The 26,063-nt window shown below is 35.7% G+C and overlaps 1 protein-coding gene across 12 annotated transcripts in view; it reads right to left on the reverse strand.

Moving 5' to 3' along the window:
- The window catches only part of ST7 (suppression of tumorigenicity 7), a 279,293-nt gene that overhangs the window by 84,879 nt on the left and 168,351 nt on the right, over window positions 1–26,063 (reverse strand). For 9 of the 12 annotated variants that reach the window (XM_081286857.1, XM_081286856.1, XM_081286861.1 and 6 more), the window contains 7 exons: window positions 25,204–25,363; window positions 15,598–15,652; window positions 14,825–14,940; window positions 13,450–13,525; window positions 11,171–11,239; window positions 9,121–9,275; window positions 6,833–6,930 (listed from right to left, as the gene is read on the reverse strand). In XM_081286857.1, coding sequence (XP_081142983.1) covers window positions 6,833–6,930; window positions 9,121–9,275; window positions 11,171–11,239; window positions 13,450–13,525; window positions 14,825–14,940; window positions 15,598–15,652; window positions 25,204–25,363 — 729 coding nt within the window. Of the gene's footprint in view, window positions 1–6,832; window positions 6,931–9,120; window positions 9,276–11,170; window positions 11,240–13,449; window positions 13,526–14,824; window positions 14,941–15,597; window positions 15,653–23,915; window positions 24,020–25,203; window positions 25,364–26,063 lie in introns of those variants that run through there. The other 3 variants (XM_081286860.1, XM_081286859.1, XM_081286867.1) reach the window with 2 other exon arrangements.

Raw genomic sequence — 26,063 nt, forward strand, 5'->3', positions numbered from 1 at the left:
ATTGCCAAGAGTTGAGTACTAAACCAGCACCCTGGGCCCTTTTGATGCAGGTGATTGACCATGCTCTCATGAGTGCTCACTACCTGTGTGACCCTGAGCGAGCACCAGAGAATTAAGAGTTTACATTTGTACAGCACTTACAAAAATGTCTGGAACACAGTAAATACTACAGAAATGTTTGCCAGCATTTAGACTATGTTTAAAACTCTGAAACTGGATGTTGTTGCCCTGGATTGACCAGGGAACACTTCAAATTTTGGAAATTGGGAAGATGTGGAGACTAAGATATTAGGAGAAGTAAAATAGCATAGCTTCCTAGAATAAAGTGGATAAATTATTCAAAAAGGGAGTGAGAAATGGTAGGGCAGGATATGGAAAAAAGTAGTCCTACAGAGAAAGTGAAACAGGAAAGAAGCAAATGGCTCAGAGATCTGAAAAAAAAAAATGCAAAAAGCAAGGGAAACTGACTTTCAAAGGACCTGTAGATTTTAGGCAAATAAGGCAAAAAATGAGCCAGAAGCAGGCTGGAGGAGCACGGGAGACTACTATCCTACATCAGACTCTTTCTCAGTCCTTTCATCAGGACCCCCACAAAACCTCCATGTGAGTTACTCTTCTTGCCTTGAGATGCCTCTTTAGGGAATCCCATCTGGGCAAAAGCCTCCTCCTGGCAACCAGGCTGGGTAAGTCTTGGGCTGCTTTGGAGGCCAGTGCCTGTACTAGGAGAAGTTCAGACTATACATGGATAAAACCCAATGTCTGCCTAGAAACATATCTGCTCACCTCAGGATTCCCTAGACCAGTGGATCTTGATGGGAATGGATTTTCCCCCACAACCAGAGACATTTAGCAATGTCTGAAGACAACTGGGAAGTAGCAGAGCCATGGGTTACTATTGGCATCTAGTAGGTACAGGCCAGGGATGCTGCTAAACAGCCTACAATGTGCAGAAGAGCCCCCCACAACAAGTGGAATGTCAGTAGTGTTGTAGCTGAGAAACCCTGCTCTAGACAAAATGACTGGAGCTTTTGGGTTCTTTCATAGGGACTAACTATTCCATCCATACCAGCTAATCCATAGCTGGTCTGATAGGGAATGACCATAGTCTTCAGCCTTATGAATTCCATTTCAAACTACTCAAATAGTCTAGGGAAAGATACAGGAAAATTTGAAGCTACCTAATTGGTATGAGTTAAAAGGCAAAATAAATAAATAAAAGTTGTATTCCAAATGTTAAGAAGGCAAAATCACCAAAAATGAGAAGAAACAAACTTTTCCTTACATTTAAAAAAGTAGAAAATGTGGTGTTCACTTCATTTTGAATAATCAGCATCACCGGAAGTTTAAAAGCCAACATGCTTTCTTAGCTTTGCCCAGTGCCAGCAGTAAAGTACTTCAAGATTCTTGATAGCAAATGAAAGCTAATTAAAGTGGGTTTTTTTTTAACATCTAGGGGAATCCAAAATGATTAATGTATTGCTTTAGAAAATGAGAAGATGTGAATCCAGACACTATGGACTCAATGTATGCTGACCTTATCAATATTTTATGGACAATATTAATATTCTATTTGAGCCATAGTATAGTCCCGAGTCATAGAAATGTCGGAAATTATTTACAGCCACCTTCCTAGAATCCCCTTCCTCTCTTTCAGAGTATCTCACCAACTAATGGTTTGACCTTCCTTAAGTGGTTTCCAGAGAAGTTTTTTTTAAATGCAACTGCATTCTACATGGAAAGCATCTGACTCTTGAATTTCCATTTCCACTTTAAAATCTGCTCTAGGAAATTTTAAGTCCATGTACATGGGGAGAGGATGGTTGTGTCTTTTTTTTTTAAAAAAAATAATTTTTTAGTTTTAGATGGACATAATATCTTTTATTTACTTATTTGTTTGTTTATGTGGTGCTGAGGGTTGAACCCAGGGCCTCATAAGTGCGATGCAAGTGCTCTACCACTGAGCTACAACCCCAGCCCGAGTATGACTGTGTCTTAATGAAAAATTAGATCCTGGGGCTGGGGATGTGGCTCAAGCGGTAGCGCGCTCGCCTGGCATGCGTGTGGCCCGGGTTTGATCCTCAGCACCACATACAGGGATGTTGTGTCCACCGAAAACTAAAAAATAAATATTAAAAAATTCTCTCTCTCTTAAAATTCTCTCTCTCTCTCTCTCTCTCTCTAAAAAAGAAAAAGAAAAATTAGATCCTTGTGCTTAACACTTTATCAGCAGGCTGCCTGTAATCCATTGTGCTATTTTATCAGAGGAAGTTTTACAGCACGATGGTTCATGTGCATCTTGTTATAGGAGTGAACCCTCTGTGAAGCATGGTCCGCAATCTGAGCAGAGTCAGAATATCAGGCTTGACTTGCAACTGTCTCCTGTGAGGCTCACACGGCTGCAGCTTCTACAGGGAGACCACTCTCTGCTTCTGTTTGGGGTGCGAGGGTTGACAGAAGGAGTGGCAGAAGGAAAGAATACTTTGAATAGTTTTCTTCAAAACATATCATCATGTCTGACAGTGTCTCTCACTAGACTGTCAGAACAGCAGGGGCCACATCTACTGGATACTCCAAAGAGAAAAGGCAACATGTATTGGTATTTTAGAAATATGACAGGATGTTTTAGAAATGGAATAAAAGAAGCACACGAATCAACATAGACACAAACAAGCATAAAATATGCATGCATTTGCATGCACACAGAGATAGAAAAAGCTAGAGGTTACTTCATTGAATGACTGATTCATTCAAGAAAAATAAGTCAGTTTGAGGTGAACAGCATTGCCACTTACCCTGGTCTAATCATTGCACATTGTATACATGTACTGAAATATCACACTGTACCTCATAAATATGTACACTTATGTTGAGAGCCACAGCAGAAGGGACTCCAGCAAACTTCCAGCTGATTGGCTCACAGCGGTCCCAGCAAACTTCCAGCTGCCAGCTGTGGTGATGCGGTGATGCTCATTGGGCTGTTTCCCCGCCCTTTCAGACCACGGAGCTGCTCACTGGGGGACTCTTTTGGCTCTGCCCACGCGACCCAGCCAATCGGCCTCAAGAGCAGGAGGAGTGGGGGTTGAGAGGCTTGCCGGAAGCCAGTGGTGGCAGTTGGGCTCTGAGGGAATTCCTGAAGAGCTCGTGTGGTGCAGCGTGTGTTCTAAAACTAAAGTTCGTTTCTGCTTGACAAGTGGCTCGTGAATTGTGCCCAGCCAGACTGCGGCATTTGGTGGCCAGTACCGGGATCAAACCCGCAACCATCTTTTAAACAATTTTGCTCATCATTTGGCATTACTCATATCACAGGAATCCCATACAATCCACAGGGACAAGGCATAGTTGAAAGAGCTCATCAAACTATTAAAATGTACTCATTAAAGCAAAAAGAAGGAATTGGAAAGGGGTATATATCCCCCAACGATAAACTTAAAATAACCCTTTTTACTCTAAACTTTTTAAATTTGGATTCATCAGGACTTAGTGCTGCGGAAAGGCATATGTGTCCAAAAAATGTACATAAGCCCAAGGTACTTTGGAAGGATATTCTAACAGGACAATGAAAAGGTCCTGACCCAGTGATTGTCTGGAGTTGGAGGTCTGTTTGTGTGTTTCCACAGGAAGAACAGCAGCCGATTTGGATTCCAGAGAGATTAACTAAAGCGATTTCTACAGACCCAAAAGAAGATGATTTGGCTCAAATCCATAACAGCTGATATCCAGAACTCCAGTTTGGCTATCCTTACATCTGCAACAGTGGTTCTCCCACACCTGGAGGTTAATGAAACCAGGATGCTTTTTTCAATATCTATGTTATTATTGCCCTTTACCACATCATAAAATTCTATTTTGTTTTTTGAGTTCATACAGACCTAGTTTAATGTTTTGCTGATCAGTTCTATTTTTTAACTATGGAGTTTTTAAACATTGCAATGGAGATTTCACCTGTAAAAAGTTACAAGGCCTTTACTATTATGTTATGTGTTGTATGTATTATATTATGTGTACACACTTGTGTTTTGTGTTGTATGTTTGTATGTGCGTATGTCCATATATCATATATGATGAGCGCTCATGAAAAAATGGATCCAAATATTTTTTTTCTTATTCACATGATTTAAATGGTTTAATTTAAATTGGATAAACAGGTGTTGAGGATTGTTTTAATACGTGAACAAAAAAGGAGGTTAACAGATCTGTTTGTTTACTTTCACCTTTCCTTTTCATTATATTTAATAATTCTGTTCAGGATAATGTAAATTGTTCAGAAAATTGTTTTCTTTTAGTGCTTGCTGGAATGTTACATAATTTTTTCTTTAGCCATTATTGCCAAAATTCCTATCTTCATCCCAGTGCCAGTGAAGACAAAGGTAAAACCAATCTACAGCTTCTGCAATAGCTATCACTGAACTGCTTGCAGAACTTGCCTAGACTATGTTATCACTTGTATGCATTGTGAACTATCTGTTGGTGCAGCGACTTGTGGTAGTGCTGGGGTATTTTTGCTGATGGTGTCATTGGTGGTACAATTTTTCCAAAAGGATCCGTCAATTGGCTTGTGATGCTTGTGATGGTCGTTCAGCTAAAATTTGGGGGCCAACAGAGGTGAGGCAAAGAACCTCACAAAGGTTGTACAAAGACCTATCCACAGGTGTGGCTGTATGCTGGACCGGTAGTCAATGACAGGTAAGATCCAATTGCAATGGTACCAACCTAAGACAGGAATCTGACGCCTTGAGGTCAGCTCATCCAATGACGGGTAAGAACCATATGTAGTATTGGACAACCTGAGGCAGGCACAGTCCCTAAGCCACATGCTTGTTGTTTAAACAGAGAGGGGGACACTTATTTATCAAATAAAAATAAAAATACATTTAAAATGTTTTTTTTAATTAAAAGAAGAAAGATATTAGAATTATCCCAAGATGTCCATCAGGCAAACAGGCAAGTAAATTATAGAACAGCTTAAAAAATAGAGGAAAAATATTTTAAGTATGCCTATTATATGCCAGGTGTTTTCACATTATCTTATTCAATTCTCCTTATCAATTGCTCTTTTAGATAAGAATCATCATCTCCAATTTATGGAAGACCAAATAAAAAGGCCATAAAAGGCACCTAAATTGCCCTGAGACACAAGGCCAGTAAAAAGCAACGCTGAGATTCATATCCAGGTTTTTTGACTCTCTGCCCAGTGTTTCTTTCACTGCATCCCAGACTTTCTCCCAAAACCCATATTTGGACTAGGTCAATAAACAGAATTATAAAGTTATATTAAATAAAAAACAAAACAGAAGATACATGGTAGATAGATATATTGATTTTAATCCTGAAATTTTATATGTATATACTGAAAATGATAAGCAGAATGAGACTGATAGAAATAACTGAAATTAAAGTAATCAGAACTTGGTTTTTCTCTGAGCTTGTTTAAGGATAAAACAAATAAAATCACAAATATTTGATCCTCCATGTATGCCTGCTATTCTAAGTTAATAAGGTTAAAAAGAGGTAATAAGAAAGGTGGACTGTGATTGTACAAGATTGAGAGAAACATATTGTCCATCATAAAGTTCCCAGCTCCTGCAGAGCCAAAGTGGCTGCACCGTTTCTTAGTTATATCAAGGGATGGATATATCAAGGGATTTCACTTTGAGAGCAAGTTCATATTTGCAGAAATCTTTTTCTTAAAATTAGCTCATATGCTATATAACATTCTTTAAATTATTTCTTCAATGAAAAGAATTTAATTCTGAGTGAGCATATAACATCTTCATAATCTTCCTCTTGATGCTTTCCTCAGATTTGGGGGTTACACTGCTGCTTAATGGAGTGGGCAGACCCAAGCATGGTTCTCACCTGGGCCTTCATATTGTGCTGTAACTTGAAGAAATAACTAGGGAGGGCCTTGAGCACAAGTTTCCTCCTCCAAAGAGTATCTAAAAATTCCCATGAGACACTGCCCTTCCAGAGACAAGCTGAGAAAAGGCTCACTGATTCGCACAGTAGTATGTGCAAGATGCCACTTTGATCTCACCCCATGGACAGAATTAGAGGATCTAAGTCTTCTAATTCAGGAACACAGTAGAAGGATGACATGTTGATCTAGGTTTTCTGAGATTGTTTTTTAAAAGGGAAATGGCTTAGAAATACCAGTGTCAGTTTCTTTGAGGAAAGTTTTTCTTTGTAACAACAAAATGGAAGTAAAGTTCTTTAACTTCTTTCCCTTAAAACTAGTTTTGTTTTCATAATAATAATCTCCCTAGATTCTCTTTTGTTCTCAAACTTTTACCTACTTTCATTTTTCTTGATTCTTATGTTGACTACAAGTAATAAAGTGCCCTGATTCTCAAGAATATAGGAAAATGCTTGAAATGACTACATAAGAACACACTCATAATATTACTGAACTTAACAATTTGAGCTATTTTCAAATCTTCCTCACCACTACACACAAAAAGAGTTAGTTAATTAAAATGGCTGATCTCTTACTGCTTGTCAGCTAGAGTCCCAAAGTTTTTTAATAAGGACATCTATTGATTTTTTTAATGTGCCAGTCACTACATTAAAAGCTTTGCATGAATTATTTCATTTGATTCTCAGAGTAATTTTAAGTTCTTTTGAAGACTTTTATTGTTATGTTATAGATGAGGAACAATAGCAAAGAACAGGAGTGACTTGTCTAAGGTCATTCATCCAGTCAGCTGGGAATTGGTCCAGGCACACAGGGACCCTCACACCATAACTGGCTGCCTCTGCTGGGTCTATTCAGTTGGCTCCCACAGCTCCCAGCCACACACACAGCCACTGACCCCAAACACAAATTCAAACTCACATCTCGCATCATTTTCACTGCTTCCCTGGTCCTCCCGAGCCTTCTGGCACACATCGCTAGCCTTCTTTTGATGTAGACCAAAACGTTGGTGTCTCGTCCTGAATAGGGAGATATAAAACACCAAAAATTTAAAAACAAGAGTTTCAGTTCAGCAGCAAGAAAAAATGCAGAGGCTCATTTACTTTGCCCTTAAAAAAAAAAAAAAAAAAAAAAAACGCAGTGAGAAGAGATTGTGCCTGTGGCTTTTCCTTAGTGCCAGGAGCAATGACAACTTTGTTAAGGGCAGGATGGAACCAGACTGAAGTCAAAGAACTCAGACTCTCAAAGGCCAAATCATCTTACTTGTTACCAAAATCCACGCTTTTGAGTTTGGATGCTGAATATTTGATAATAAATAAAATCTTCCATCACAAAGTGCTGGGAAAATTAACATACCCACATTGCATTCGGTTTACAAGCAAGAGTTCTACATACTTCCAATGTACATGCTTTTGGTAAAAATGCAAAAAAGGTGAATCCCAGGTTGCATATTGATGAACTATTTTTTTTTATTCTTGACATTTAGTCTGGAGAAGCCTCATGTTGAACTTCTGTTTCATATTATTCTTTCTCTAACACTAGTGACATCATAATCATCTCCAGGTCCCCAAAGCAGTCGATTTTAGATGACAATATAACACATTCCAGATATGACAATAGAGTATGCACCAAAATGAAAAACTACCCTAGTGTTGGAGAAAGCATTGACAAGTTAAATAGTTATAACAATAGTCACTAAAATGGCCCTTAAAAAGTACATTAACAACTTCTTGTCCTAATCTTTTATTTAATTATATGTCTTTTTGGATATGTTTCCAGACTAGTGAGAACATGCATATGTTTAATCCTCAATAAAATTACCATGTTTGAGAAAAATATGACACACCTGCTATAGATTAAGTACATGTATAATATGCAGCTATTAAAAGATGTTAAGACCAAGTCTGAACATTTCAAATTTTAAACAATGAGATCAAGATGTATGCTGAAAAACTGCCAAGGACCTACAAATTATTTTAAAGATGTGATTATATTTTTTGGATAGATTTAGGCAACAGGTTGAAAGGATTTAATTTAGAGAAAAAAAGAAAGAAAATTTCTTAAGTTGTATCACAGTTTATGTAATTTTACATATTAATTTCCATTTAGTTCACCAAATAGACATTTATTACATGTCTTCAAAAATGCAATGAGTTATACTTTTTTAAAAAAAGTCAGATATAGATGTTAATTAGAGACCTCCTTAACATATACACTCACTGCAGAATAAAAAATTAAAACCTGTGTATTTGGTGGATTTTATGGGCATATTTATGTATGTACAGACTGTAATGCAAGGATCTTACTGGCACCTTAGTCATAGAAACTAATACAGTCAGCACCTACAATAAATCCAAGTTCAATATTAACATTTAATTGTATAATCTCAAGTAGAAAGGAGGTACACTTCTACTCTCCAAATTGAAGGAGAGAGAAATGATGTGAGAAATTCCACCTTAAAGAAATAGTGTAAATTTTGGTGAAACCATACAAACTTTTCTCCCACAAGAATCACTGAATTTCTTTTTAAATAACCAAGAAAGATGAGACAGGTGCTTAGGGAATTTCAGAAATAATTTTCTTATTTCTATACTCTTCTTCCAAAATAACACTGGCTCTCAGTTTAGTGTACTAAAATGAAAGGATTCAGATTTTAAAGAGCTATCTTAAATAAAATAATGTGTTGTTTTTAATGTAAAAACAGTTAACAATTAGGAACTCATGGTTCTTTCTGTCTACAAACCATCTCAAATTTTCTTAAATAAAATTTAAATGCTAATATAATTACCAATAACTGTTGTATTCTTAATGGGCCTATATCATCCCATGCTATAGAAGACCTATAATATAAAAACTTTGATAACACTAACACTGACTTAAGTTTTGTTTCCAAACTTAAAGATAAGAGAGAAGCAACTGACAAGCAGAAATATGTAAGAATTCTGGAGCGAAATACGAATACTGTTAAAGTTTACTGACATCTATTTCTTGCATTGGGAGTCTACAGCCAAGACAGAGAATGTGAATGTAAAGAGTAATGAAGCTAACTATACTCTTATAAGAAGAAGAAGAAAAAAAAAACAAGAAAAGCAAAATCCAGAATTTGTCCTCATCTAGAAGAATCAAATTTTGAACTGCACTGAAGTTTTGCTCTGATTAATCATTTGCAATTCTGATACCCCAATGCATCAGCCTGAAGGAAACCTTACTATGTTGGGCTTCATACTGGGATCCATGATGCTGTAGCTGCTGAGAACGCCGGTAACAGCCATCTCCAGCCTTCAGGGCCTGCTTAAACAGTTTTTCTGCTTCAGCAATGGTTGTTGCTTCCTCTTCAGCCAAGAGAATATAAGCAGTTGCACACCTGTCCATTCAGATAATAACCACCATCAATTACAAATCCAAGGACATGGTCACAGACTGGAGGAGTTCATGCAGAAGGGCAAGGAGTTACGCCAAAACATGCAGAGTGGCCAACTGGTTCATGCACCTGTTTGTAGCTGTTGACACAAAATAATGGCACGAAGGAAACGTCTATATTTTAGCTTGAGAAGAAGGATGTTTAGTGTTAGGAGCATGGGGCTCATATATGGACGCTGCCCCTTATTAGTGCGTCACTTTGGGCAAGTTATTACTCTGCCTCCCTGATGAAGGGTGATGTGGAATCTGTTGGTTCATTGTGAAGGTTAAATAAGGGGATTCATGTGAAGTGCTCATCAGTACAGTAGCCAGCATGTGGTTTGTGCTCAACAAATGTGAGCTACTAATGGTGAGGATAAGAGTTATTACTAAGTATCTCCTTCTGACACTGAAAGTTAGAGGTATTTCATTAAAGTTTACTTTTGTTTATTAAATGCAAATCCTCTTCAATTCAAGAATTTCATCAGAGTGAGAAATTCCTTAAATCAAGTTACTCATTTATGAAAATAGTGCTTCAATGTCTCATAATAGCACTGATTTTTTTTCTTCAGAAACTACTAGAAAAACCTACATATAATGTATTGTTCCTAAAGAGCTTGAAATCTGACTCAGCCACAGTAGCTAAAAAGAGTTAAATCTCATGCCTTTGACAACTAGCTGCCCTTTGTTGCTTGGTATATATTAAGCACTGTACCAGGTGCTTAACATGTATCATCTCATATAATCCTTTCAACAAACCTCTAAGGTAGGAAGCCAGAAAGGATATGCAATTAACTCATGAACAAGTGGGACTCTTGGACATTTAAACCTTCCAATCATACAAGGAACAACCCATTTCCAAGGAAGGGAATGTAGTAAGGAAATGGTGAGGCCAGAGCAGATCACTCAGGTCCTGATCTGCACCACCCAGTCTCCCCCTTCTTCCCCACTGCCTCTTTGCAGCCATTTTCCTGCATATCTCCATCAGACCCCAAGAGAGAAAATAAACATAAAGTAAGACCAAATGTTATTTTTACTGTTAATTAACTGCCACAGCCAACTAGGAAAAGGAGCCTGAACTTAACAGCTAATGTGAGGTTTGGGGTCACTAGTTAATCTCAGTCTTAAGGATGGGTCTGGTAAGTTCCTTAGTCAACTCATCTACTTTCAGGCAGGAACTATTAAGTTGGTTTTAAACTGAAGGCGAAAAAAATGCCCAAGGGGATTAAAAAAAAAAAAAAAGCTGGATAACCAGTTACTATGGAGGGCAGCATATATGACTGAGAAAGAACAGGAATGATGCTGAAACTGTCCAGTGATTCACTGGAGAAAACAACTGGGGCAGGCATCAGAGGATATACTTAAGGCTTCAGATGCCGACATGTAAATATGGGTCAAGGGTAATGAAGTGAAAATTGAGCTTATAATACTGAGTGGTAGATAGAGCATCGGAGGAATTAGGTCTTCGGCTGCAGTGGGTGGGCTGGGAACTCAAGAATGGTTGGGGATAGCTTGCTTGCTTCTCATATTTATATTTGAAACAGTATTCTTAGGAGGAGAGGCAGAGTAGAACTACTGGCCAAGAAACATACATCTATGTGGAAACTCATGAGTTTGGGGTAGAAACATGCTAAGAGCTTGTGAGTGAAGGAAAAAGGAGAGAGCAATAGAAGTGCTAATGGTTGGGGAGTACAGAACAGACTGCTCAGCTCAATGGAAGAGGTAGATGATGCGTCCTGGTCACAACACAATACACAAACAGAAGCAAGAAAGTGTGGTGATGGGGGTGTCAACCATCCAGATGTCTGCTAGAAGTCTCATTTGGTTAGAAGTAGGGCACCCGACAGGTTCTTGACTTACTTTGGTAACAATTTTATCTCCCAGATGGTAGAGGAAGCAATTAGGGGAACTTCAACTCTGGACCTAATTCTGACCAAGAAGAAAAAAATAGTTGGTGAAATGGAAATCCATAGGAACATTCAGAGAGAGTCACTATGTCATTTTGGAGTTCAGGGTAATCAAAGAGGGGGAGGTAGACTTCAAAAAATTCAAAGAAAAGAGGCATGACTTAATGGCATGAGACTCAGAAGGAAAAATGGTTTAAGAGGATTAAGCAGCTTCCAAATGTAAAACTATATAACTACAATCACCAATGACTCTCGGGAAGAAAGGGGTGGCACATAAGTAACCAAAACACAGCTTCACAGAGATGTCTCCCAGGTCAGAGTTTTTAAAGGACATGTAAAAAAAAGATGGAAAGAGAGCATGTAATGAAGGGTTGCAAGAGAGTGGGGTGAATTCATAAGAATAAAATCAGGAGTGCTAAAACTCCAAATTATCTGAGGCTTTGTCCCCACCAAATAAAAAGACAAAAAAACAAAATGAACAAACCACTAACACACACACATATACACACACAAACAAACAAACAAAACCAAAAATCAGTTTTAAAATAACTAATACAATTCTCTATTCCCTACTTTAAAATTAGATTTAAGGCCCCATCACCATCCCCACTTCTCCAAAACCACAACAAAAAGCAACAGAAAAAGACAAACACCATCAGCAACACAGAGAAAGTTCATGCTTAACAGCAGTAGATACCAGAGAGAAAGCAGACACTCTCTCCCTCCCATCTTGCACCTGGCTTCTCTATCAAGGAAAATGTTTGTCAGACTGAAAAGGGGGAAAGAAATTAAACTCTAAAATGAGTAAAAAGATGTAAGATAGCAAATAACTGATCCATCTGAACAAACTTCTGTATTGGGATGGATGAATCCCAGGAAACCAACAGACCTTGCAGGCAGGCCATGGAATTGCTCCCTATTGAGATAGCTCCATAGGATAGAAATCACAAAGAATGGAGAGGCACTCGAAGATGAGATGACAAATGTAGTATAGCTTTTCAAAAAGGGGAAGAAGGCTAACTTCCCAAACTACAGAGAAGTAATTTGGAACAATATTCTCATTATTAAAGAGATGGTCTCCAAGCACATTAAAAAGAAAGCAGTAACCACTCGAAGCCAGCTTAAATTCCCTAAGAATAAATAAGTTGTTCTAACATAGTTTTTTGTAGTAGATTTATTATGAATTAAAGATCCACAGCTACAACTGGCATTAAGAGCAAATGGAAAATATGGGCTGAATCACAGTATAACTGGGTGGCTCAGTAATCATTTGAATAATACCAAGAATGGTGACTCATGAAGATATGGACCTACAACATAGTTTCTATATGTCATGTCACAGGGTTCTATTCTTGGCCCTGATAGTTTGCTCAGAAACATGATGAAACACAGAAGGCAGGCATATCAAATTTGTAGATGACAAGAAAGTGGAAAGTAAATATGTTGCATGACAGAATCAGAAACCATCTAGATCAACTGATTACAATGGCAGAATTCCCAAGTCTCAAGTGAATCGTTTTTCTTTTCTCTTTAAGACCTCTGGAGAAGATTCTGTAACCTTCTTCAGAAAAATCATAAAATAGTTTAACAATGACCACTTGGCAAGGATAATCTCGAGGTGATTCAAGCACCAGATGGGTGGTTGAGCTAAGTGACCTTTAAGGTCTTTGCCAACCCTAAGTTTTTATGACTCTAACTTTAAGAATCTTTCTCATTTTCTGAGATCTCCAGAAGAGATTTCCCAGCCTTCCTTGGTAACCCATAGCATGTTAAACAACACCAAGGGCAGCATTTCCTCTTATCTTTTGCCTCGATTGTAAAATAATTTTAATGTTATTTTTTTCACCTTATGACTTTATTGTGTCTCCCCACTACTGGAAGTCCTACCTGGAAAATGTGATAGTACAGAGAAGCATTCTACATCTGGAAAAATTTCCCTTTCAAAATATTTTAGACATGTAAAGAACTGTATTTATTTTATCTGGTCACAACATCCCTAAAAGGATTTAATTTAGGGTCCTAAAACAAAGCTACTACACTGCTCTCTAAAATGACTAAAACCACCTCCACATGGCTATCCTTCATAAAAAGAAAATTTTATAAAATAATATCCCCCAAATAATCCTCTAATGTCATACATAGTTTAATGGAAGCATCCCATCAATGGGAAACAAATATATTAAGCAAAAGATGAAAGTTCCTCTTTAACAGCAAGATTTTCCCTCCACTTACTCATTTATCTCCAAGGCTTCATGGGCTGCAGAAATCCTAGCTTGGGGGTTTCTCTCTCTCCAGGCTTTCTGCATTACTACGTTAGAGAAAGAGGAAAAAAGCAAGTCAATCAGTACATATAATTAGGAAGATTAAATACAGAACAACATAAAAATTAATAGCTTTCAGCTTAAAGTTACAAGAGACTTTCATTATCAACAGGGTCAGCCCAAATTTACAAAGTCACACAAATATATTCTAGTTTTCTATTTCATTGCTGATACTGAACTTTTTTGTGTGCTCATCTAACTGTAAAACTAAATCTTATAGACTGAAAAAATCAAGAAAAGGCATCCTAACAGATTTTATTTCTTTTGCATATTAATATCATTTCTTGTTAAGAGAATACATGAGTTTACATATTTTAAAATGTCCATTGCTACTAATTTCTTCATTCTACTTAGATGCAAAATAATTTCTATCTGTCATTTTCCTACATACTTGCTACAGGATCTAGATATTAGAACATTCTGAAACCATTTGAAGAATTAGGAGTTGGGTCAGTAAGAGGTGCATTAGGCTTTTGCTTAACATGTGTATTTATTCCTCAATTTTGTCTGCAAATCTAGTTTCTATATGTCAAAGCAGTGTGTGACTATATTGTAAGAAGCTTAATGCTTGGTAACCTTTATACTATGATGTTCCACCATGGCAAAGAGTAACTAAAAAACAAAGAATAATCATCTCCTTCCTTAATTTGTTTGATAAATTTGTATTCTATACGTCAGTTTTTTAAGGGCATATAGAACTTTCTGTTTAAGAAGCTTTTGTTCACCTATTTACTTTGACTAAGCTTAGCAATACAAATTATATCAGCAGGATTATTTGTAACTTAAGCAGGGTAAAATACATGCTTAACCAAGTCTCTCTAGGAAGGAAAACACACACAGACTCTAGTAGGCAAGGCCACATCCCCACTCAAAATTAGGGGACTTAAATAGGCATTTAAGTTACTAAAATGTATTCATTAATCATTTAGATTCCATGAATCCCAACTTCTAGTTAGAATATCATCAAGGCAATATGACCATTCCATCTCAACCATGAATTGTATTAGCTTCAGGTAAGATTTACATGTTTTCAAAATTTATCCATCCAACTTTGATACATTTTTTAAAAATCATGTTCTAAATTATAATAAGCCTCATTTCTACATTGATACTTCATTGTAGATAAAGCTTTAAGCATTAAAATTCTAGGTTCTACTGTCAATCAGCAATTTAATATTTTATTTATTGGGCTTTTATAGAGCAGATATTCTAAAAGCAGAAACTATGGTTCTTAAACAAGCTGAAAAACCCTCTCTCCCAGTGACTATCTGAAGAATTTTCCATACTTGCATCTGCAGGACGCAGATGGTCCGAGTCACAAGTAAAGAACGTCTGATGGTCTTGCGCAGAAAGATTCATGTCATAGTAAGTCAGAGGCTCTCGTCCTGTTACCCAGGTGTACCTGTAAAGAGGAAGGAAGATAGTCAGACAGTTCTGAGGGAAGAAAGCAAGACTTATAAAATAGTAAGCTGCAGAGGAGTTGAAATATAAACCATTAACTTGTTGTGATTTAAATTAAAATGGTTTTGCTAATAAAAATTTTTTAAAAACAATTTAAATCATCTTGTTCTTCCTTCAGGAATTATATAGCAGAAAAGAAGCAAACATTTCCCTCTCTATTTTTGCCTTAAAATTTTACTAGTCCTTGCTATTGAAAACCTTCCCTAATTAGTATTATGAATAGACATTTCCCCAAAGCTACGAAAGAAAATTCTGACTTGCCTGATATACTTCACTAAATTAAATTCCAACATAACCTGTCTGCTACTTTATACCCATGTTCCAGGTAAGCTTAAAAATGTTTTGATTGTATAATATAATACTGAAACGAATGACTGTAGTAGAAAATATATAAAAACAATACATTTTTGTATATCATCTCAAATCCTGTGCTAACCTAATTATGAAACAGAAAAATCAAAACATTTTACTATTTTTGAAAAAAATGGAAGCACTAAACACTGTAACATGACCCCTAAATGAACCAGCAAAAACATTTGCTGATGTCTTTTCTCTCCGAACCAGACTCATTTGTTTCCCAAGCTGTCAAAATGCTTACCGATTATATTCAGCACCCCTAAATAAATTTAGTGGATTTCTCCATACTTTGCATTCTGAAACAAAGAGAAATATGAAAATGTTACACATAAGTTCAGTGACATTACAAGCTAATGAACTTGACAAAACACCCTTCCTGGTCATTTGATAAGATAATTTTATTTTCTATCCTTTACAGGGAAGCTATGTAGAAAAATTCTGACAAGTTAATCAGAAAATGTGGCTTAGGCAAGTTTCACCTAATCTTTCTGGGTCCAAACTTCCTCATTTGCCAAATGAAAGTACATGACAAAATCATCTAATTCATAATTTCTATAGTTATTTTGAGAAATCTAAACAGATTCTATGAAATTATTTCTATAATTATAAGCTAAAAGTACAGGAAGAAGTAACATGCCTTTCTCTTGCTCTAAAATATGTCTCACAATAACATCACACATTACAAACTAAATGTCAGCTCTAAAATATAATACACAGAGCTTTAAACTCTTAATTGAGATTTCATGACAATTCACCAGTTTGCTTTGCCTTCCTGGAAAGTAAGAAAATTAATGAAATTATGACTATTTTAGGGGAAATGCTGTAAAAAGAAATCACTTTAAAGCATTTTTAACATCATTTACTTACTCAGACACACATGCTAATCATAACTGTAATATCTTTGTTGTTAGCTACTAAGAGATTGCACCTCTTGGTCAAAGACCACAGAAATTTATAATTATAGGGCTTTGACTTAGGAAATCAATCAGGAGCTTCAAGACAGTGTTTCAGTAAGTGTGTGACTACTAAGCTCCAATTTTTTAAAACACCCTGTGATTAAGACTTTCTACTGATCCATAATAATATATTTCTTTGGATGAATATGGTTTTATTAGAAAATAAAAATATCTGTGTGTCTGTGTGTCTCTGTGTGTGTAAAATTAATGAAAAACACACCCAAAGACATATGCACACAAAATTATTGCAGAAATCTAAAGAACATTAAAGACCACATGGTGATTACTTAGGGTTCTATCCTCAGTCCTTCACATCTAACATTGACCTTTCATCTATCCCATGGGCTGATGTGAGCACCAAGGGGTTATTGAGTAAAACATCAACTATAATACAGTGTGATAATGACAGGGCATAAAGCAGTATCATCTCAATAAATATTTTTTAAAATAGCAAATGAAGAGTATACACATAACAGAAACATGTGCTTTCATTTAAAGAAGATGCATTTGCCTTTAAATCAGGCTTAAATTTGCTTAATGTTTTTTTTTTTTAAAGAGAGAGTGAGAGAGGAGAGAGAGTGAGAGAGAATTTTTAATATTTATTTTTTAGTTCTCGGCGGACACAACATCTTTGTTTGTATGTGGTGCTGAGGATCGAACCCGGGCCGCACGCATGCCAGGCGAGCGCGCTACCGCTTGAGCCACATCCCCAGCCCTGCTTAATGTTTTTAAGTAATGACCCTATTTTTTTTTTTTTTTGTCATTTAGACTAACCTGCCATTTAGGAAATTATATTTCCTCACTTGGTGCAGTATCTCTGAATTTTGCTCTTGAAAAACTGAGATTTGTTGGCTGTCAGTTTATGTGGCACTAAATAAAAATTATGTTTCTCTTAAATACTTATTTTTTCTTCAAACATAAAGCCTCACAAAGGGGTCATGGACACACTGACTCCAGATCATGGCTGGAGACACACTGGTGAGCCAAACAACATGATCTCTGTCCTTCTGGCTGCTGTAACTCTTTGAACCTCACCACTGCCAACCTTTCCTCAGAAAAACTCTTTCATGATTCAAATTGCTCATCTCAAAGCCTCACAAGTATTATAAGTTTGTGGTCAGCATATAGCAAACATACCCAGAGATGTATGTACAAGGATACTCACAATAGAAAAATAGGGATATGTGGGAAGATGATTCCTCCCTATTGAATTTTATCTGAAATATCAATAAAATGGACTATGGCAAACAAATACATTATTATACAGCCTAGAAGGATAAACACTGTTCAAACAATATTTGGAAAATTAGAAAGAAAATTGCCTTCAATTAAAGTTTCAAATCTATTATATACCAGATGAAATTTAAAGTATTTCTAAACAAAAATAACTCTAAAGATAAACTCTGTGTGTGTGTGTGTGTGTGTGTTTGTGTGTGTGTGTGGGTGTGTGTATTTAAAGTGTTCACTGAGCAGCATGTAGACATTATTTTTATTTAGGAAGTACCATTATGTGGCCAGCAGGGGGTGCAGTAAACACTATGAAATACTGCTTTCATGACTTCTTGTTAGAGAACTGAACTTTAAAAAAAAAATCCTTGTTGATATTGGTGTCCTGTGTATCCTGTATGCAGTTTTTTAACTGTCCCTGAAACTTAGAAATGAAGATCTAAATAACTGAAACAGATATACTCTGTTCAATGTTAATAAAATATACATAATGTAGTACATAAGAAATATCTTCACAAATTAAAACCTTTAAATTGAAGATGCAGGACAGGTTACTTTCTTTTAAGAAACAAGCAATCTAGAGGTCATATATTAACAAAGATCAAAGTTTTGCTTTAAATTAGACCAGTGCATTTTCTTTTTTGTTCTGTTCCATCATCTTATCTTTATTACAAAAACTCTTAGTCTGGAATCAGTCTAGGGAACATGCCACATAAATATAAGGCTGCCTGATGTGGTTTAGTGATACGGACAAAGGGTGTAAATGCCAAACATATTAAAGTATGAAGATTTAAGAGAAGAAATTAAACTCAGATCTCCAAACAGGAAGAGTTTTTCCACATGTGGTCCTGTTTCTCATCTTATATGTACTTTGAGAAATAAATTCCTTATGTAAAATCAGATTTAGAATTTTACCTCCAAAAGAAATTTTACATTCTCCAATTTTCCATTAACATGCACATTTTTAGTGCCCTTGGAAAGCAATAAATGTTGGTTGGGACCCCAACAAGGGCTTACTAATGTCATTAATAGTTTAGTTATAAATAAGCCCCTGACACAAAAACATGCTTTCCCCAGTTCCATCTGCAGCGTCCATAGTACAATCTCTACCCACAACTGTTGGCAGAAATGTGTGACCACAATATGCATGCAAGAATACAATTCAAGAGAGATAAACGAGCAAGCATTGAAAAAGCACCTGTTTAGTTTCCAATGTCTACAGAGCAGATTCATTCCCTTCTTAAAGTAGGACACATATAAGTTTTGGGGTGGGAGAGAAAGAACACCTAAAAATAATTCTTAGTATGATTAAGGACTTCTAAAAGCAAGCTTGCAGGAAAAAACTTACTTAGTAGGATTAATTCCTACTAAAACTTTTCACTTCAATCATACTTACTTCATACTCTCTTATTCTTTATGCATTAACACTTGCACTAGGCCCTGACTTGCAAAAACAGATATAGCCAGGTGTGGTGGTGCCCGACTGCAATGGAAGTAGGGAGGCTGAGGCAGGAGGGGGACAAGTTGAGGCCAGCCTCAGCAGCTAAGTGTGACCCTGTTCCAAAATAAAAAATAAGAAAAGGCTTGGGGTGTAGCTCAATGGTAGATCACTCCCTGGGGTAAATCTCCAGTATTAAAAAAAAAAAATGCAGATACAGCTTATGACTGTATCTGCATCTAGCCTGGGCAGGAAAGTACAAAGGGTACTGAGCCACTACCTGGCATCCCACCAAAAGAAGCTCTATAAAAGCACTAAGTTTTCTGAAAGAACCACAGACTTTCCTCTTTGTCATAGTCCTCAAGAAAAAGAGGAAATCAATTCTCAAAAAAGACAAAAGGCTCAAAGTCATAGGACTTTTAATCGCATGGAAAAAACTAATTTTCTATGTCCAACTTAACTCTGAAACATTTTCTAAAATAAAAATAAATGATAGAGAGCTTTAAAACATATAAAATACTAATTCTAGCATAGGAAGATTTCCTTTTTTAATATCTTTTTTAGTTCATTATAGTTATACATAATAGTGAAATTCATTTTGAAAATAATGGAATATAATTTGCTCCATTTCAGTCCCAAGTACTCCTCTTACTTCCTCTCCTCTCTCCCTGATTTCCCTTCCTCTATTCCATTGCTCTTCCTTCTATTTATTTTTTTAATTGGTATTTTATAGACACACATAAAATGAAATTCACTGTGGTATAGTCATATACATACATAACATAATTTGCTCAATTTCATTCTGCAGTTCCTCCTTCTTCCTGTACCTCCTTCCTTGCCCTCAATCCCCTTCAGCTACTCCACTGAATGGATAAAGAAAATATGGTATCTATACACAAAGGAGTTTTACTCAGCCATGAAGAAGAGTGAAATTTTGGCCTTTGCTGATAAATGGATGGAACTGGTGAACATCATCCAAGTGAAATAGGCCAGACCCAAATAGTCAAGGGTCAAATGTTTTTTTCTCATGTGCAGAAACAAGAGCAAAATAAAGAGGAAAAGAGGAGAAGGGGACTCCATGAGTGGAACTAAAGAAAGATTTTTTATAATAAAAACTGACCACTTTTTCCCAAAAATCTCAAATCTGACAATATTATAAACAGCAGTAGTACTAATTTTTGTTAGAGTTATAAGCTTAATTGTCATTGATCCTTTCTACAAAAGTGCTTAAAGTACAAGTCATGTTTACCCTTTACCCAAATTAGTGAGAGGCATATGTGAGACCCCTTTTACAAAAGTAAAATACTGAAAAGCCAGATAGTATCCCAAAGGTCCACAGCAAATAAGTTGAAAATGCCTGATGTCCAGACTCCTCAACTTTTACCTATGATAAGCAATAAAACTGTCAACCTGCAACACCATATTTGAAAATCCTGTGACTTCCTAATTAAATTTTCCATTAGAGGAATAGTTTTGAAAACTCCTTTGGGCAAATGTTAGTCACTTCAATAATACCGTTAAGCATTTCAGGTCTAAAGTACAATGTCATTGGTTGTACTTCAATCTTCAAATTAACCCAAGTTAATTTATGGCATGTGATTATGCCTGTATTCATTATTCTAGTACCTCAGACATGAATACCCAATCCTTTGTATCATACAGATCAATTATAAGAAATCCTTAAGAGCAAACTCTTCATTTTTTAAAAAAATTGTTTTAAATATTTCACATTTCAAAATAATCATTTTGAAAAAAATGATTAGAATTAAAGGCACAAAGTAACATATAGATAGCTTTTAATTCAATAAGTATGTTACTATTTCAAATTCTTTAATGAAATAAGCAAGGGTGTAAGTAAATACAAATTTTGAGCCCATTTTTATTGACCTACTTTATTCAAGATAGCATATTACTTTCTTTAAGAATATTACCAAGATAGTTAAATCTTTAATTTTATCTGTCACATATTTCTCACTGGTCATTTCTGACCTAAGTCAATCCACTCTAACAAATAATGTGGAAATTGTGAAATAAGTTCATTAAATAAAAATTTGCCAGCAGCTAAAACTATTTCGGATCTTTACCATTTAGCTAAAAATCTAATCTATAATAAAACATAAATTTTATCGGCAAAGATTTTGGAAAGCTTTAATCAGCATTGGCAAAGACAATTATTTTCAACACATGCGATAAATTTTGGCTAGTACAAATTGAGTTTGTCTTCATTGAGACTACTAAGAACAATCCCAAAGGTCATTGACACATGACAATTTGCAATTTTGCAGAGGGAAATATTTGAAATGCAAGATTCAAATACATGGATGTAAAAGAGTGACTGAGCTAGCAAATAAGCCCAGCTGACCCCACAGATGCATCCTCAAGTGCTTGTGGCATTTTCCCTCATCACATTCACAGAGAACTCAGTTCATCCGGGAGACACTGCCAAACAGCTGTCCTCTGACTTGATACTTCTGCATGGGCTTCATTTTATTTCCAAACTACATTTGTGATGTAGATATTATTTATTCCCATATTTCCATATTGAGATACTCAAGCTTAGATATGTTAAATGACATGACCAAGATCACTCACTGTGAAAGTGATGGAGCCAGGATTAGGGCCACATCTGTATGACCTCAGAGGCTATGCTGTCAACCATTGGCCACTGAGGTGTTTTTAAAGATAAGTCAGGTCCAGGCTGGGGTTATAGCTCAGTGCTAGAGTGTTTACATAGAATGTAAGAGGCACTAGGTTAGCCCCTCAGCACCATGAATGAATAAATAAACAAACAAACAAGAGGTATTTTGTCCATCTACAACTAAAAATATATTTTTTAAAAAAACATTAGGTCCATGTCACTTCAGCAATAATGTCATGCACTATAGTACAGGGCTTTAATAACATGATTTTACTTGCTTAATAGTTACATTAAACCTCACTTTTATACCCAGGAGGGTGTGGAGAGGGTTACTTAAATTTTTCAGTTTAAGAACCTGGATTCTGAAGAAAGACTGTCCAGGTTATGAGTCATGTGACTTTGGGCCCATGACTTCAGCTTCCCGGAGCAAAAAATGGAGACAATTACAGAACCTGCTTAATGGGGTTGTTGTAAGGATTAAGTGAAATAATATCATGTAAAGCTGATAGAAGGTACCAAGAGTGTTGGTTATTATTGGAACTATATGGCTTCCTAGGGAGAAAACCATTCATTCTGTTGTTATGAAAGTTTAGGATCTATGAAGAGCTTAATGAAGAAACTTCTATGGAGAGAAAAAAATAGATATCTATGAAGAGCTTAACATGTATTTTTTCTCTATATAGAAGTTTCTTCATCTCCATTGCTTTGATTTATTACCTTTATTATATCAGTGCTGGAACTGCCTCTAGTGATATAATGAATTTAAAATTCAGAATATACATATTTATGTGGATTAGAATTATTTAGAATTCAGAATCATTAGAATATTTAGAATTTAAAATATCTATCTTATGAAAATTAAGTAAGATTAAAATGATATAATTTTCGATAGGAAGCCAAATGACTATATCACAGTTTGTCCTAAGATCCAATTCTTTCCAAAATGCTATTAAAGTATTTCTGAGGATTTAAACTTGACTTTGGCAAGGATGCTTAAGTGCTAGAGTACCTTGTACTTTTTCCTAGCATCTGGAAGAAGGTGAATGCTGCAGATCTTTGTCTTCATGGCAACTTATTTGAGAAAAAGGTAAATTATCAAATAGATGCCTACATAAATCTCAATTCATAATATTATGCTCCAAGGATCCCTTCCCTTCAGACAGAGCAGTCCACATGTTAAATCCCTATGCATCATCAGCTCACAAACAGCACTGAATTAAGAAAAGGCAATGAGAAACATGGTATGATAGAAAGATGTATCAGCAGGGTTTATCAGAGACTATACATTTGAAAGAAAAAGAGCAGTTTACTTCTAAACTAAATAAAGCAAGGAACACATTCATAAATGTTAACTTTGTTAGACAAATGTTAGATAGTATTAGACAAATATTAGTAACCCAAACATCAAGAGGTGGGAAGACTGAGCCCAAAACATACTTAGACAAGGAAATTCTCATTTTTAAAAAGTAATTATTTAAACATCATTATAAAATCAGATCATCAATACTCTATTATACAGGAAATTAATGGAAATATGAAATGCATAGTAGGTACTCAATAAATAGTAATGTAATTGAGTGATAATCAAAAGTTAATTCTTGCCAGATACAGACTAGATACAAATAAAACTGAGAATTCCCACAGTTATTATTGAATACATTTTTTAATCTTTTTGTTTTATTTTTGAGACTGGGCTGCTCAGTGGTCTAGAATTCATAGGCACCAATAATGATCTTCCCAATGACTTGGGAATACAGGTGCCTGGCTGAATATATTTTTCAAAAGGGCTTAGGTTCTCCTTTATGAAGAATAGCACTGAGATTAACATAATGAATAAGTTTAATCAAGGCATCCACTAAGAAAGAGAGTGAAATTATAGTGGTAACAAGAAGAGTATGAACTCTTTATTGCATTAAGGAATATCTAAAGATTTAAACTGGCTAAAGAGAAAGGAAGGACTTAAATGAAAATATAAATGTATTCACTATAAAGAATGCCCTTAAATAAGGATGTTTTCTTTTTCAATGTGATAATTTTCTACAATGTTCTGTGTCACTCAAAGTAATCTGAGTCAGCCAACAGCACCTTTAATCCATGGTGCATTCACAGCAGATGAACAGTGGTAGTGATTATCCACAACTGCTTATGATAATTATGACTGAAAGATCAAGATTCCTCATTAGAAAAACAAGCCACATTTATTAGAGCAGCTGTTAAAGTAATAGTTTACTTTTCTCAGGTCTCTTTCCCTTTCTTTCACAAAGTAGATGAGTTTACAAAGTCCCAAAGAATTTTGTTACCTGGGTGGTGCCAACGCCCACACATGGATCCTTTAGAATGAAATAATGTGTACGGAAAGCTTCCTAGTACCTCTCAGCTGTCAAAATACCACCATTCAAAGAGTCTATTAAAAAGAGTATTGAATCAACATTGGCATCAAAATATATGTACAATGTTCCTCAATGGCTAGACAGTTATGAAATGTGGATTGAGCTGTTGAACAGAGAATGAAAAAAATCTAGTCTAACTCTTCAACTTCTTTATCCTTCAGGTCTCAGAATTGGTGTCTTTGCCTTCAAGAAGCAATCTCCTTCTCCCTGTTTGGTCCGGGGCCTCCTTGTCTTCTACAGCACTATATGCTTCCCTCTTACAATCAGAGCACTTATGGCTTTGTTTTCTTCAATAGGCAGAGTGTTCCACTGGGACAAGGACGGACTTTTCATAATATTCAAAAGAGCCAATACAAAGAAAGGTTCTTACAAAGTACTTAGGAAATGTTTACAGAGTCAATGAAGAGACTCAGTTCAGAGTTGTATTCTTCCCTCTTGTTTTACAAGCAGAGAAAGCACAGATCCTCTCATCTTCTCATTGAAATGCAAAGATATAATAAATGCTGTGCAAATGCTAAAGATATTAGAACATCTTAAAAATTACAATGCAGTCTGACAAGTGTTACTAAAGGAAAAAATATGAAGGATGAATAAAAGTAGAAAGTGTACACCTAGCAGATAAAGCTTCATAGGAAGTGTGACAGCTGATGGACAGTGATGGATGAACCAACCCAGGAAAAAACATTCTAGGCACAGGATCATGGGAAACATGGTGTGTACAAAAAATGAAGTGGCTTCAAGGTAGACACATGAGAAAGGGCATGGACTGTGACAGGTAACAAAGTTGGCAAGATAGATTAATGCAGCTTGCGCTGTGTGTGTTGAGGAATCAGGAACAGGAGTTTACATTCAATGAAATGGGAACCAAGGCTTTTAAGCAAATGAGTAATCAGATCTAGTTAGACAAATTACATAAAAGAAAATGTATCCATTCACTAAAGTTTGAGAAACTACCAGTAATGATGTTGGTCTCCGGTTGAGTACACTGAAATAAATAACCACTAGCTAAAATAAATGGGAGAAAAAGTAAAATTAACAACATAAACATTTCCTTTCCCTAGAATGCTTACACCCTACTTTTCTGATAGAGATTTGTCAAATCCTTCAGAAAATTAACTTCATATTTTCCTGAAGCTTAACCCTCAACAGATTCTTTGTATCTCATATTCATAATAATCTTGTAATAAGTTTTCCATACCTGAGACACTCTGCCTGTTGGAATCTGAGTCCCCATTGCTGGAGTTAGAATTGTTGGAGGAGTTGTTGTCAACCCCTCCCAGAAGGGGGCGCAAGTGGCTTACTGAGACTTGTTCAATGAACGATGTTCCGTATTTGCGAAAATACCACCATTCAAATATCTAGAATACAAAAACAGTAAGGACATTTATAACTCTTTTTACCATTTATGATTTCTGTACATAAAATTTGTTTTCCAATTCTGTCCACCTTCCAAAAATTTACTTAGTTTATCCTAACAAAGATGTTAATAAAATTAATATACCAATAATATTGAAAGTTCACAAAGTGATTTTCTCTGCTGAAGACAGGTTTTCAAAAAAGTTATGTAACTATAATCATGGATTAAAAATATTGTATTATTATCCAAAGTACATGTATGAAGACACGAATTGGTGTGGATATATTTGGTATACAACCAGAGATATGAAAAATTGTGCTCTATATGTATAATAAGAACTGTAATGTATTCCACTGTCATATATAAAGAAAAAATATTTTTAAAAAAACTAAATAGCAGATCACTTTTAAATGTATGTGTATGTGATACGATTTTAAAAGCATGAGAGAGAGAACCCAAATTATAAAATTCAGAATAGCAGTTAATATTTAGCAAAGAGGGATGAACTTGAGGAATAGGGACACACAGCTTCAATGTTATTGGTAATATTCTAAGTTTTAAGGCTGTTTTGGGATTCTAGGGTCCTTGTGATTAAGCTTTACATCCTACACATGTTATATGTATTCTCATTTATATAACAATATTTTCATATTTTTAAACCTTGGTTTGCACAATAATAAGGATCTGAAAATGGTAGGAGC

The sequence above is a fragment of the Spermophilus citellus genome (genome assembly GCF_964194105.1).
Source record: "Spermophilus citellus genome assembly, chromosome: 3".
Taxonomy (NCBI): Eukaryota; Metazoa; Chordata; class Mammalia; order Rodentia; family Sciuridae; genus Spermophilus; species Spermophilus citellus.